This window comes from Panthera onca, chromosome A3 (genome assembly GCF_046562875.1).
Source record: "Panthera onca isolate mPanOnc1 chromosome A3, mPanOnc1 haplotype 2, whole genome shotgun sequence".
Lineage (NCBI taxonomy): Eukaryota > Metazoa > Chordata > Mammalia > Carnivora > Felidae > Panthera > Panthera onca.
In genome coordinates, this window is record NC_138341.1 from 113,840,163 (window position 1) to 113,855,693 (window position 15,531).

Genomic DNA, 15,531 nt, shown 5'->3' on the forward strand with positions numbered 1-15,531 from the left:
CTTATAGGAATTAGGGAAGCAGTCATGGTAGCTCGTGATGAGTGAGCAGCTCTGTAATTTGTAGACAGAGGTCTAGTGTGTGGGAGTCACTGTTCTGCTGAAGGACTTTGCCGGCATGCCACGCCCCCTCGTAGCAGAGATGCTAGCACACCCACCGGATACTCCAGATTCTGCACAAGGTTCCTTTTAGAGATTGGTTCTTGGTGAATTTTTTTTTTTTTTTAGCATCCAGTGTGTTCCAAAGCAGAATAAGTAATAGGTTTTTTTTTTAAATGGCTTTTTTAGACTCAGAATTTATTTTTAACACTGCATAAATTAAGTCCTCTGGTTCCGAAAAATCTTAAGAGGCTTTACTTAAGATCTTTATATATTTTCTGCATACTGGGGAGAGGGAAGAGAAGGTGCTCAGGTGAACCCTAGCACTAACGTGCAGGTGCCACACTCTGTTAGTGTTAATAATGGACGTTTGTCTGTGTTTTTGACAGCTGTTCTATTTTAAGATTCAATAAGTAGCCTCCAACTCAGTTATCATTGTTTTGGAAGCAACTGTTGGAGCAGGGACTGTGAGATAGCTTAATAATTCTTTTTCCCTTTTTATCTTTCTTGGTTTAATGTTTGAACATTGTTGGGTACCAAGTCCATTTGACTTACTTTTCTTTTTATGTTCCAACTTAAGTGATTGCTCCTGGGTAGATGTAGAATAAAACCCATCCTTTCCCCTTGAGAATAGAGGAAAAGCAAATGAAATATTCTTTTGTGTGCTTATTAGAAAATACTTAACTGGGGATGAAAAGGTATGCTTATTTTCTTGGACGCTGGCATTGATTCTGTGGTCTTTGTGTTGATAATATGTGGCAGCTTCTGAGCATGATACATACAGGTTGGAATACAGAGGCAAGGAAACACAGATTTCTTTTTAATTAATATTAAAATTTAATAAAAATACTGGGTACTGTGTTTTTTAAAAAGACTCGTTGAACTTCAGCAGTCATTGTGTGCTTTTTCTAAGTCTCTTGAGAACTTGGTTGGTATTGTCAAAAGGCACTAAGGAAGTGTCAGGTGTGGAACAAGGGAATCACATGACATGTCTTATCCGGGTGTGATTGATGGGAACTTCATTCGTTGCTGTTTTACTACTTTCAAAGTGGAATTGTTATGGGCCCTTTTCTGCTATATCTCTTGCTCTTTTCTTCTTGGTTTAAGAACGAGTTAGAGGGTATTAGATCTTTGAGTAAGTAGGCATATAGATTTATATAGCCCTCATCCATCCTTGTATGTTTTCACAGTGGGACATCCCCTCTTGCATGTCTCAATGCCATGCTACATTCCAATTCAAGAGGAGGAGAGGGGCTATTTTATAAACTGCCCGGCCGAATCAGCCTTTTCACACTCAAGGTAAGTAATAGCAACTCTGTTCTTAAACTTTTAGTGTAAGTCACCTGGTAGGTCTGATATGAGGCCCATCAATTTACATTTCTAATAGGCAGGTGATTCTGATTCTGTTGGTGCCAAATGGCACCTTGAGATGTTCTAGGGCGAACAGGGTTTTAGGAATTATTTAGTCCTATCAGCTATTTTGTCTGTATTCATCTTTTCTTTGTCTATGTCTTTGCAGATTGTGTGCAATGGAGGGATAAGTATGTGTGGGGATAACTGCAAATGTGCTTTAATTAGGGTTTTGTTTGTAATAGTATTGTGAAAGATAAATTACTGGGCAGCTAAAATAAGACCTACTCTATGGAAAATAACTGACGTGTGAACATACTTGTGGAAATTCAAAAACTCATTAGTGTTTTCTAAGTGACGCTAATTACAAAGGAAGAGAAGTTAAGTCAGGTAGAGTTCATAATAAAGCTTAAATAGAGCTGAAATGAACAGGCTAATTATTTTTCTATTACTTGTGATATACATGGCTGTCATTTAGGAGACTGACATGCTGCCTGCTGCACTAAGGAGGCTAGCTTATATGGCTATCATTTAAACCAGGGGTTGACCTACTTTCTGTAAAGCGCCAGATAATAAATCTTTTAGGTTTTGGGGATCATACTGTCTCTATCGTAGTTCTTCACCTCTGCCATTGTAGCAATAAAGCAGCCATAGACCATTCATAAAGGGATGGACAGGCTGTGTTCCAATAAAACTTTATTTTCAAAGACTGTGAGAGGGCCAGATTTGGCTTGGGGCTGTAGTTTGCTGACCTGATTTAGTCATAAGATGACCTGTTGAGGAAGCTGAAAATTTGATGCTGACCCTTTTACTGCGTCCATAATGTGGTTATAAATTGCAATAGTCTATATACAGACTTTTCCCTTTTAGTTTCCTTTTCTTTCCTTTTTAAATGTTTATTCATTTTTGAGAGAGTGTGAACAGGGGAGGGGCAGAGAGGGGGGGACAGAGGACAGAAGTGGGCTCTGCGCTGACAGCAATGAGCCAGATGTGGGGCTCGAACTCACGGGCTGTGAGATTGTGACCTGAGCTGAAGTCAGACGCTCAATCGACTGAGCCACCCAGGCGCCCCTTGTTTTATTTTCTTGATGGACTTATTTTCTTTAATTCAAATTAAACACTTGAGCAAATACCAGTTACATAACCTGCTATCATAAAATTTGATCTTTATGTATACTTTATGTATATTTCAGATGCATCTTATATTCCATGTCTGTGCTGTTTTCTATATTATTTATAATATTTTGGCTTTTTTTTTTTTTTTTTTTTTTTTGTTAAGAGGCAGCATAATGTAGGGTCAGGAACCGAGCCTTGGTAGAGACAGAGCCCTGAGTTCAAAACCTAGGTTTATAACCTGGGACAGATTTAACTCTTCTTTATGGTAGTGTCTGCATCCCTGCTACAGAACCAGTCCTTAATAAATGCTAGCTTTTTTGGTGTTTCTTTAGGTTATCTTCAATTGCTCGTTAATGGCATTTTTCTATTATATATTGTTGTATATAACATAATGGTACATAGGTATGTATAATTATGATTGTATTGCATATATAACAAATATGCATGTTGATGGCATATTTCTATATTGGGAGGAGAAATACCTTTTTCTATGAACACCTTGAGGGTAAGAACTGAGTTTTGTCTTTATAACTTGACCACATTTGCTTTATCCCTCTCTACATATGCATGCCTTCCCCTCCCCCCCCCCCCAAACTGTTTGCAAGTATTAGCCAGAACTGGTACTTCATTATTCTACATAACCATAATTTTATTATCACAGTCAAGAAAACTAACATTGATACAGTAGTATTTAATATGTAATCCATATTCAAATTGTCCCTACTTCCCCAAATATTCTTTTTATTTTTTTTACTTTAAAAATTTTTTTTCAACATTTTATTTATTTTTGAGAGACGGAGACAGCAGGAGCAGGGGAGGGGCAGAGAGAGAGGGAGACACAGAATCCAGAGCAGGCTCCAGACCTATCAGCGCAGAGCCTGATGTGGGGCTCGAACCCACGAGTAGTGAGATCATGACCTGAGGCGAAGTCAGATGCTTAACCGACTGAGCCACCCCGGCGCCCCTCCCAAATATTCTTTATAGCTTATATTTTCAGTCCAGTATCCAGTCAAGAATCATGCATTTCAGTTGGTTGACATGTCTCTTTAATCTTTATTAATGTAGAACAGTTCCCTTGCCTTGTTTTGTCCTTTATGGCATTGATATTTTTGAGCAGTTCAGGTCATTTGTCTTGTGGAATTAAATACGTTTTTGAAGGACTAATAAAAGTGTAGAAATCTTGGTTATTTCCAGAGCTTTTTGTTTGCACTGTTGGATCATGTCCACTGTTCCCAGGTTGTGGTACAGAGCCACTCAGCAATGGAGGGTGGAAGTGATGGGATGTGTGGTATAGTAGTAGTTGGGTCTGGGTCTTGCCTATAATAAGGGGCAGGAAGGCACAACTTATTTAATTGCGTTTCCCATTTTTTCTTTGGAAGATTTCTTTTTTTTTAAATTTTAACGTTTATTTATTTTTGAGAGACAGAGACAGAGTGCGAGTGGGGGAGGGGCGGAGAGAGAGGGAGACACAGAATCTGAATCAGGCTTCTTTGGAAGATTTCTAGTGATACCTCTGAAATCCTGTGCCATTTACTTTGCCTAAGTTTTATGTGTCAAGAAAAAGCATGTGCAGGATGGCTTCTAGATTTTCTGTTCTCTGCTTGGAAATATCTTCTAGTGGGGCCGTCAAGGTCAGAATTCTATCCATCCATGTGATTTTGCTACTTCGTGGAAAACAGGAATTTTTTTCAGTTCTGGATACATTTGTGTGGCTGTATCTATGATTACCAAAGGTTTACTGATAAGCTGGAGTCCTTTTGGGTATGCCACAGGGTTTCTTGTCTGATAAAAGTTAGCTTTGTGTCATGTGATGGTACATTTGACACTTTATATATAGATGTTTACATCAGTCCCCAGAGCTAGTCCTCAAGGATGGATGGGATAGATGAAATCTATCCAGGCTTTGAATTCTTTTTTTTTTTAATGCTCATTTATTTTTTAGAGAGAGAGAGAGATACACAGAGTGCGAGTGGGGGAGGGGCAGAGAGAGGGAGACCCAGAATCCGAAGCAGGCTCTAGGCTCTGAGCTGTCAGCACAGAGTTTGACACGGGGCTCGAACCCACAAACCGTGAGATCATGACCTGAGCCCAAGTCGGATGCTCAACTGACTGAGCCACCCAGGTGCCCCATGTTTTGAATTCTTGATTTGAATTGCTTTCCTTAAGCCTTTCCTGAAGTCAGCTGTCAGTGTCCATTATTAGTTAGAGGTAGGATTCATACTGTTGTTTACACTTGGGATTCCCTGTTCTTATAAAGCCACTCTGAGCTTCTTTGTAGTATTCTACATTTTTGGACTTTGATGCTGAACTACTACTATGATTTTGTGACTTGGTGGTTGTGTCACTGGTGAGTGTTGCCTATATTGGACTTTACAGCACTTACTGTCAGGCATAACTGCAGTCACGTGAACATTGTTCAGTTTTGTTTTTTTTTTCGTGGAATGATTCTCACATCGATACATCACTTTTGTTACTTAGGGCTATTCGCACTTTATTATACCCTGTGTAAGATATAGGGCTTACCCTTCAGGGTCTTTTAACCCAATTAACAAGCCCAGTTGGATCTTTATAATATGTAGAGCATTTTTTTTTTAAGTATAAAAAACATCTTTAGGAAATAGGTGACCGTACTTGAAGTATCCATCCATTAAAATCCACAGTTTGCAAATAAAAGAAAGGAAAAAGCAAATGGAGGAAGAGAGAGCAATGATTATTGCAGCCTCACAATGTTTATATAACTACAATTAAAATATTCAGGTACAGCTCCACACTTACAGCAGTTTCAAAGCTATTTATGTTACTGTTAAGTACCGAAAGAACAAATGAAGTAAGCCTAGACTTAGATACGGTGAAATCATGGAGACTGTCATTTGAAAGGCAGTATCAGAGAACATTTTGATTTGACTTTTGATACATACACAGCAAGCAGAGTGGTCTTTTAAAAATGCAAATCACAGGGCACCTGGGTGGCTCATTTGGTTAAGCGTCAGACTCGATTTCTGATGAGGTCGTGAACCCAGGGTTGTGGGATCGAGTCCCTTGTCAGCTTCTGTGCTGAGTGTGGAGCCTGCTTAAGATTTCTCTTTCCCTCTGTCCCCCGCCCCCTTGCACATGCATGCTTATGTGCTCTCTTTCAAAATAATAAGTAAATACATAAATATATAAAGCAGATTATATCATGTCACTATCGTGTCTGGCCCTTGCCTACTCTGTGATGTGTTGTCCTGGTACTTTTCCCTTGGTCGTCACTAAAGCCGTCCTGGTCTTTACTTTGTTTCTCAACCCCCCAGACTTGTGTCCAGCATAGGGCCCTGCACTTGCTAGCCCTTCTGCTATAAAGCTCTATGGTGACTTCTTGTCCTTTGTTTGTTTTTTTACTGTTTATTTATATTTGAGAGAGAAAGAGACAGTGTGAGAGCATGGGAGGGGCAGAGTGAGAGAGATGGAGATGGAATCTGAAGCAGGCTCCAGGCTCTGAGCTGTCAGCACAGAGCCCGATGCGGGGCTCAAACCCACAAGCTGTGAGATCATGACCTGAGCTGAAGTTGGACACATAACTGACTGAGCTACCCAGGCACCCCTTTGTCCTTTGGTTCTTAATCCAAAAATATCTTTTCAGTGAAGTTCTCTCTACCCATCTAACGCTACAACATTAGGAGGGTTTTTGTTTGTTTCATAGCCCTATCAGTATCAGAAATTACCTTGTTGGTTACTTGGTTATTGTTAGTCTCTCCGTACTAGTGTATAAGTGCAGGGACTTTGTTTTCATGGTATCTCCTGTCTCTGGCACATAATAGGTACTTAGTAAGCATTGGCTAGATGAAAAGTAGATCATGGTATCATCAAAACCTTAGCTATCTAGTTCTCCCTGTAATTCACCTTTCTTTTATATCAGTTTTATAATAGAATATGCATGTTTTGGGTTATATTTTCTTTTGCTCAACAAGTCGACTTCTAAGAACCTTTTTTTCCCCCTTGCCCTCTTTAGAGCAGTTCTACATAAATCTGTGAAAGAATCTGCTGACACTAGAAATAAATCTGTCCCAGACAATGGCCATAATCTGGTTCCTCTTAATTGCGGAAGGCAGAAACTGAGCCATTAGAAACAGCTTAAACATTTTAGGTATGTTTTAGATACGATGTTATTATTCCTTTTAGAGTTTTGAACTTTGATCGTTTTGGCTTGTCACAAAAAAGAATTTCTACTTTCATTTAAAATGGTAGTGACACTTTAAGACAATGTCTTTGATAGTCTGTGTTAGTCTTATCAAATCTATGATCTTTTAAATGCTTAGAATCTTAGAATTTTAGTGTAGAAAAGACTGTCAAATCATCCAGTTCATTTTCATTTTGCAGATAGAAAACAGAGCATCTAACAAATTAAATAATTTATCCGTGATTATACATCTGTGTGACAAATGCTTGTGGCCAAGTTGGGAGTAGAACCCAGGGTCCCACCTTTTGAGTTTAAGTTCTTTTCATTATGCCAATTTAGAATAAAGAATTTTTCTACAGGTTTTTTGACCTTTGGTCATTTCATCTTTTTGGAGCAGTTTGTGAGTTCCTTGATACTTCTTGAAGTGTCAGTTTTAGTGTCTTTAGTGAAAAACCTTGTAATTGTTTGCTTACTAAAGTAGCTTTTCATGTTTGGAATGTGAATTTTTAGTTATGGCTGGTTGAATTTCTGCACTCTGCATTAATTATATTGGCGTTTCTGATCATAGGTGTTCTTGTCTATGCTAGGATAAGCGATACATGGTGACAGTAAGAGCACCAGACTAGGAGTCAAGGTCTAGGTTCTAGTATAAAGCATCTCAGGTCTTACTGAACATCTCCATTTATCCTTCTTTGTCTCTAACGCTCAGGAGTTGAAATGGATTGGTCGTTTAAATACTTCAGGTGTAAAACCCTTTTATGTCATGAAATGGAGCTGCAAAATACAAATAGGTGGCTGTGAAACTGCTCTGGTTGAAACAAGCATGAGGGCCCATCTTCTCCGTCTCTTGTGGGTTGTAGTGTCCCCACCCATGCCCCAGGCACTTAAGGATCTTTCCCAGACCCTGGAACTCTGTTGAAAACTTCCTAGAGTAAAAAATCTGTCAAGATCCTTCCTGTGCTCACATTCTAGCATCTAGACTATTTTGTGTGAAAAGTAAGTCGACATGGAATAATTTTTTTTCTTGTTCCTTTGTGATGCATTTGGTATTTACTGGAGGCAGACCGTTTTATTGCGAGCCTTGTTCCACTCTGAACTGTAGGAGGTCTGCACAGAAGGCCCAGTTGGTAGAGCAGTGCCATTTGCTCTGGTTGATAGTAGCAGCAGTTTGGTTTCGATGGAGGCTTTGACCCCTGAGTTGGTAAGAGGTTCCTTATTTGAGTAATTCTCAAGGGATGTCTGGATCTGCCTGTGGAACAGGGGGTATTATGTTGTTAGGATTCCAAGCCAGCTCAGAGAGAAGAGAGAACTTGATTGTTTTTGGAGCCCTGGTCACACTCTGGTTTTATGTCTAAGAGATGAACTACCTTTTGTCCTTCTACTTCCTGAAGTTCAAAGCCCTGTAATAATAAAGTGTGGTAAAGGTCAGCTACCACAGGTTTCGAAAGCACTGCCACCGGAATGGTTTTGTGGTCGCTCAGCGGGTGGGCAGGATGATAATTTCAGGGTTGCTAAAGTGATGTGTATTTTTGAAACAAAAGAATTATACTTTTAAAGTGTGACTGTAAAGCACTGGGGTTCTAGGAACATGAGGAAATTGTGCATGCTCCAGACTTCCGTGGGACTGTGTTTGAAAATACACACTTTTCTTTGGGTCGGCCAGGATGGAAACTGGGAGTATGATCTCTTCTCTCAGTCGTTCAGATCAGACTTTTTGGGAGAGTTCTTTGAGGAGCTTGTTCAGGCTGACAAAGTAGCTGCTTCTAGTTTAGCGAAGTCTGGAAGAAAAGCTGGAAACTGACATTTGAGTGCTAATTGTATTGCAGACAGGCATCATACTTCTTGCATTGGCCTCTTGCATTGAAACGTAAATACTTGTATTCCTGTACTAATGGGGAAGCAGTCCGAGACAGTTTAAGTAAATGGAACTAAGTCACCTTTGTGGTTATTTGAAGATTTGTATCAACACATGGGGCACAGGCTTAAGAGGTTTGAAGTTTTGACTAGATGAGTTGGTTCTCAAATGGGGAGAATCTTTAAACTCCTTGTGCATCACGAGGCGGGAAAGGAATGGGGAGCAAAAAAGGTCTGTGTTTCTGTTCTGGAAGATGCTTTTTTGATTCAGTTTGACTAGATGTGCTTTCACATGTGTGCCTTTATGCATCAGCGAATCCTTTCTGTTTTAGTCTTTGACTCTGTGTGCCAGTTTTTGTTGGGTAAATTAACTAGGGACAATTCTCCTTCTACTTCTAACCTCTTGTACTTTTTTTGGTGTCCATCCCCATTGCCCATCACCTGAATTTAAGCTATCCTCATATGCCGGATACTGAAATCGCTCTTGCCTGGGCTCCTTGCTTTCACTGTTGTCCCCTCAGCGTCCACTTTGCTCCTTGATAATCCACACAGTAGCCAGAGAGACTTTTTATTTTATTTATTTATTTATTTTTAATTTTTTTTTTTTAATGTTTTTTTTTTGAGAGAGAGACACAGCACGAGCAGGGAAGGGGCAGAGAGAGAGAGAGGGAGACACAGAATGTGAAGCAGGCTCCAGGCTCTGAGCTGTCAGCACAGAGCCCGACTCGGGGCTCAAACTCACGAACTGTGAGATCATGACCTGAGCCGAAGTTGGACGCTTAACCGACTGAGCCACCCAGGCGCCCCGGAGAGACTTTTTAAAAAACATAATTTGACCACGACACATGTCTTTTTCGTGCCTGTCAGTGGTTTCCCATGGCATTTACCAAAAAAATCCAAACCTTGCTCAGCCACACTCCCCTTCTTTCTATTCTTTGAACTTCTTAAGTTCTTTCCAGTTTTAGGGTCTCCCATTTGGAACTCTTTTCTGCTTTTCCCTGGTTGTAGATCTTAAATGTTCGTTCCTCAGGACCTGTATCTCTAAATTGGATTTTCCTCTTGGGCCCCGAATTTTACTTAACGCTTACACATCTATGATTCTATAATTATTTAGGTGATTGTTTACAGGGTGTCTCCTGACTAGGTGTTGGGGTAGAGAATCTGCATTATTTTGTTCTTGGCCTCAAATATCTTTACCATCTATCATAGGAGGTGCTCAGTAAATGTTTGTTGGATAAATGTAGTGGAAAAACACATAGAAGGAGGTCATTACTACTTGACTGGTAGTAGTTCTCTATGCCAAACAGTCAAATTGGTTTAGGATAGTAAGTTTTAGTATCAAAATTGAAATATATAGTATGGAATGTTTATCAGGATCTCTTTTCCATGGAATGAAGGATTTGAAAATCTGTGAAATGTAAGCTTTCTTTTCTCAAAAAAAAAAAAAAAAGGCGCAGTGTTGCTTCTTAAAAAATTTGTTTATTTAAAAAATTTATTTTATTACATCTATTTGTTTTTGAGAGAGTGAGACTGAGCATGAGTGGGGGAGGGGCAGAGAGAGAAGGAGACATAGAATCTGAAGCGGGCTCCAGGCTCTGAGCAAGCGGTCAGCACAGAGCCTGATGTGGGGCTCGAACTCACGAACCGTGAGATCATCACCTGAGCTGAAGTTGGACACTTACCTGACTGAGCCACCCAGGTGCCCCAGTAGGCCCAGCGTTGCTTTTGAAAATTAGTGCCATATTTATTCCTGATCATCTGTATGTGCCTCCTCCCGCCGCCCTTGTTCTGCTGCCTGTCTCTGGAAGCTTTTAGGCTCTTTTCCATGGGTGTATACTTTAGTGTGTGTCATTTTTCACCCCATGTGGCTTACTCAAATGTCTGATGACATGGGTTGAGGGCTTATTCTTTATTGAAGAGTCAGGCTAGTGGGGAGTTCAGTGTGTGGTGGTTTTGTGGCTTCACTCGTCTCCTGCAGCAGTGGGAGCAGTTGTTGCTTAAATGCATGGTACTAGATTAAGGGTGTCTGTCTCCTCCTAATGCAGACTTTTAACAATTCCTCATCCTTGTCTGCCTTAGTACCTGGTTTAAAATCTGAGCACTCTGGAATTTAGAGGATGAGTCTACTTGGTTCTTTTCAGTACCTCCCTCTGTAACACTTAGATTTCATCTTTCTTTGTTTTGCTGACTTGTTTCCTTTGCTTCTCTGTTTTTTTCTCACCGACAACTTCCAGATTATATCTCCACCCTGGGTATTTCCCCCTGAACATCAAATTTGTATCTATTAAATTGCTTATTCAGTATCTCTGTTTGGATACTAATGGCATCTCAAAATTAACATGTATGAAACCAATCTCCGGATTTTCCCACCTGAAACCTGTTGCACCCTTTTTTTGCCTAAATCAGTTAAGGGGAATTCCATCTTTTACGTGGCTTAGGTTAGAAATCTTGGAGTTGTCTTGACTCCTTTCTTATCATGGCATATGTAATCATCAATAAATCCTGTTTGCTTAACTTTCAGAATATATCCCATTTTACCACTATCCCTCACCCACACCCTGCTTTAAACCATCGTCTTTCCCCTAGATTATTATAATAACCTCCTGGTTGTCTCCTTGCTTCCATTCTTGCCACTCTCCTCAGCACTGGAGCTAGGAAGATTTTCATTTTCATTTTTTTTTTTTATGTTAGATCATGTCATTCCTCTGCTCAGAACTCTCCAGGGTTTACCCTCCCTCGCGTTCACTTCGGGTCAAGGCCAAAATCTTTGGAGTCATTTGCAGTGCTCTTACAAGATTGGCCTGCACCCTCACTCTCATCCCCTTTCTTCTTACTCTGCCCCTGGGTCTCTCTGCTGGGTGAACACAGTGGCCTCCCTGGTGGTCCTTGAACGTGCTGCCACTGTTCTCTCAGGGCTTTTGTCCTTACTGTTTCAGCTGTCTGCCATGCTTTCCCCCCATGTATGTGCATGCCTTGCTCCCACAGCCCCTTCAAGTCTTGCTCAGATTGTACCCTCATCGCTCCCCACCCCTTAGTACTCCCCTGTTCCCTGCCTTTTGTTTTTCTACTTGATATTTATATCTACTTGGTCTGATATTAGGTGTGTATTTTGTGTTTTGCTATCGTTTGTCTCCTTTGAGTAGAGCAAACTTTGCTAGAGGACGGGTTTTTAATTTTAGTTACTGTTGTCTCTCAATAAATATTTGTGTAAATGTATCATATTTTATTTCTTTTAATTTGATAATACAGTAAATTCTGTTAACAGATACTTTTTTCCAGTGCTCAAACGTCCTTGTATTCCTAGTCTTTTTAAACATACATTGCTGGATTTAGTATGACTCATTTATTTAGGATTTTTACATCTGTATTCATAAGTGATATATCTGTGATATTTTGATTTCAAACTTGGTTCTGTTTTGGTGTGAAAACAAGCCATGCTGTTTTCCCTCTCTTGATTCTCTGTAGTAGTCTAAGACAGAGATTTGTTCTATTAGTAGAACGTGTATAAAACCTACTGGGCATGATGTATTTTATTTTGCGAATATATTATCTTTACTCTTTTCTTGTGAGATGCATAATTTTTAAAACAATTTTTTTAATGTTTATTTTGAGAGAGACAGACACAGCACGAGTTGGGGAGGGGCAGAGAGAGAGAGGGAGACACAGAATCTAAAACAGGCTCCAGACTCTGAGCGGCCAGCACAGAGCCCGATGGGGGCCTCGAACCCATGAACCATGAGATCATGACCTGAACTGAAGTTGGATGCTTAACCAACTGAGCCACCTAGGTGCCCCTAAAAATAATCTTCATGTGAATAGAATCATGTGTTTTCCTCTGAGTTGTTGCTTTTTATCATTTCTGAGCTTGAAATGTGCGGATGCGTTTAATTGACACACATATTTTCTGCTGTGGGCTGTCTTACAGTATGAATATACCATGATTTATGTGTCCATTTTCTTCTTGGTATGTTTTTGGGTTTGTAACACACAGTGCTGCACTGAGTACTTCTGTACGCGTCTCCCGGTGTGCATGTGGAGGAGCTTTCCCTAGGGTGTGTGTGTTGCTGGGAATGGGACTGACAAGTAGGCTTTGCACCTGATGGGCATTACTAGGAAGTACAGCTGCTTTTCGGAGTGAATATGAATTCCTGTTGCCTGACAGCCTGAGTATTGTGGATGTAAAATAGTATTTTGTGCTTTTCTTCCTGTTTTTAAATTATGGCATAATTTACATACAGTAGAATTAACCCGTTTTGATGTAGTAGTGTGCAATTCTGTGAAGTTTTTTAAAAGTTCATTTGATTTTTTTTTTTTAGTTCACATTCATTTTGACATTTTATCGGGCTCTTTAAAGAAATGCTGTAGTGGCTTTAACGCAGTTGCTCCAGTAACTGTTAATGCTAATGTGCTTCTCCCTCCCCTAAAAATTCAGCTTCACATTTGTATACAGTAAAATTCACCCTTTTTTAGGTTATAATCCTTTGAGTTTGACAAACAAAATTGCCATCATAATTAGGATACAGAGCAGTACCATCACCCCGGAACCTTCCCCCGTGCCCTTTTGTGATCTGCTTGTCTCTCCACCCTAACTCCTTGGCAGCCATTGATTTGTTTTCTATCCTTGTAGTCGTATAAATGGAATCATATGTTATGTAGCCCTTGGAGTCGGCTTCCTTTACTTTGTATGAGGTATTTGAGATTTAGCCATCTTGTAATGTGTATCAAATCAACAGTTTGTTTCTTTTTTATTGCTGAATAAAGTCCCATTGTGTGGATCTACGACATTTTGCTTATCCATTTCTCAGTTGATGGACATTTGTATTGTTTCCTCCTTGTGATTACCTTTTTTTTTTTTTAAGCTTATTTATTTATTTTGAGACAGAGTGTGCGGGGGGGGGGGCGGGCAGAGGGATAGGGGGATAGAGGATCCTACGTGGGCTCCATGCTGACTGGCAGCGAGCCCGATGGGCTCGAACTCACAAACCGTGAGATGATAACCTAAGCCAAAGTCAGATGCTCAACTGACTGAGCCATCCAGGTGCCCCCACAGATGACCTTTAAAAAATATTACAACATTTCATGTGAAATGTAAGATTCTTATGATACTGTTCTTCCACTTACCCATTCCTAGCCTTTGTGCTGTTGTTATACATTTTACTTCTTACATTTTGCAAAACATTATTATTACCTTTGCTTTAAACAGTTCTTTTTAAAAAAAATTTAAGTGGGGAGAAATGTTATTTTTACCCATGTTTACCATTTCTGGAGTTCTTTATTCCTTCATTTTCTAAGTTTCCATTTGCTACCATTTTCCTTCCTCCAGAAGAACCTCCATTCACACTTGTCCTGCAGGTCTGCTGTGACAGGTTCTCTCAGTTTTTCTTTGTATGACAGTCTTTGTTTTGCCTTAAAGAATATTTTAGCTAGATACTGATTTCTAGGTTTAAAGTTGTTTTTGTTTCTCCCTTTCAGCATTTCAAGTTTTTTTTTTTTTTAATTTATTTTTATTTTTGTGAGAGAGCGTGAGCGGGGCAAGGGCAGAGAGAGAGGGGGGGTCAGAAGATCTCAAGTGGGCTCTGTGCTGACAGCAGAGAGCCCTATGCGGGGCTCAAACTGACAAACCCTGGGAGCATGGCCTGAGCCAAAGGCAGATGCTTCACTGAGCCACCCAGGGGCCCCTCCCTTTCAGCATTTTAAAGATACCAATCCTTTGTCTTCTGGTTTGCATAGTTTCTGATGTTGTGGCAGTTCTTATGTTTGTTCTTCTCTTTTCTGTTGAAGGCTTTAAAAATTTTCTCTGTATCTTAGATTTTGACAACTTGATGGTCATGTACCATGGTGAACTCAGATCTGTGGGTCAAATTTGAAATATTTTTAACCATAATTTCCTTAATTTTTCCCCTGTTGTCCTGTTTCTTCCGGGATATATGTATGTTTGACCACTCTGTATCATCCTACAGATCACTGAGGATCTGTATCTTAAATTTTTCCAATCTTTATCCTCTGTGCTTCATTTTGGATACTTTCTGTTGCTACTGGCCTTTTTTTTTCCTGCAGTGTCTAACTTGCTGTTAATCTCATCCAGTGAAATTTTCATTAGAGATAATTGTTTTAATCTTTAGAAATCCCACTTTTTAAAATATCTTCTATTTTCTTTTCATGTTGTCTCCTTAGATTTTTTTTTTTTAAGTTTGTTTATTTTGAGAGAGAGACAGCGAGCAAGGGAGGGGCAGAGAGAGAGGAAGAGAGAGAATCCCAAGTAGGCTCCATGCTGTCAGCGTGGAGCCTGTTGTGGGGTTTGAACTCACGAACTGTGAGATCGTGACCTGAGCTGAAAACTAGAGTCGGATGCTTAACCCACTGAGCCACCCAGGCACTCCCGGGTTTTTTTGTTTTTTAAGTTTATTTATTTTGAGAGACAGAGTGAGCAGGGGAGGGGCAGAGAGGGAGAGAGAGAGAGAGAGAGAGAGAGAGAGAGAGAGAGAGAGAGAATCCCAAGCAGACTCCACAGTGTCAGCGTGGACCCCGCTCATGTTGTGGTTTTTAATTCTTGGTCATGTTGTGTGTGTTTAGACTAGCTGTTTTAAGTCTTTGTCTCTTAATTCCGTCTTGTCTGTCATATCTTGGTCTGTTGCTCTTGGTGGACTATTCTGCTTATTGGTCACATTTTCCTGCTTACTGGCATATCTAAGTAGTTTTGTTTGGATGCCGAACAATGTGAAATTTACGTTGTTGGGTACTACAATTTATCTTCCTTTCAAGAATGTTGGGCTTTATTTTGGGAGGTAGTTAGGTTACTCTCTTGGAGGCTTGATTTTAAGCTTTCTCAGGGCAGGTTTAGCCTTTAATGATAGTTTAACTCTATTAGAAGGTATTTCTTTTCTGGGGTCTCTACTATAAATGCCTCAGATGTTTAACAATGTCCCTCCCCTTTGGCTGGCTGTTAACCCTCCCTCCCT

General features: G+C 40.0%; 1 protein-coding gene across 3 annotated transcripts in view; it reads left to right on the forward strand.

Annotated features, from left to right (window-relative positions):
* The window catches only part of ASXL1 (ASXL transcriptional regulator 1), a 76,263-nt gene that overhangs the window by 7,569 nt on the left and 53,163 nt on the right, over nucleotides 1–15,531 (forward strand). For all 3 annotated transcript variants that reach the window (XM_060615084.3, XM_060615112.3, XM_060615090.3), the window contains exon 3: nucleotides 1,287–1,395. In XM_060615084.3, the coding sequence (XP_060471067.1) occupies nucleotides 1,287–1,395 (109 nt within the window). The remainder of the gene's footprint in view (nucleotides 1–1,286; nucleotides 1,396–15,531) is intronic.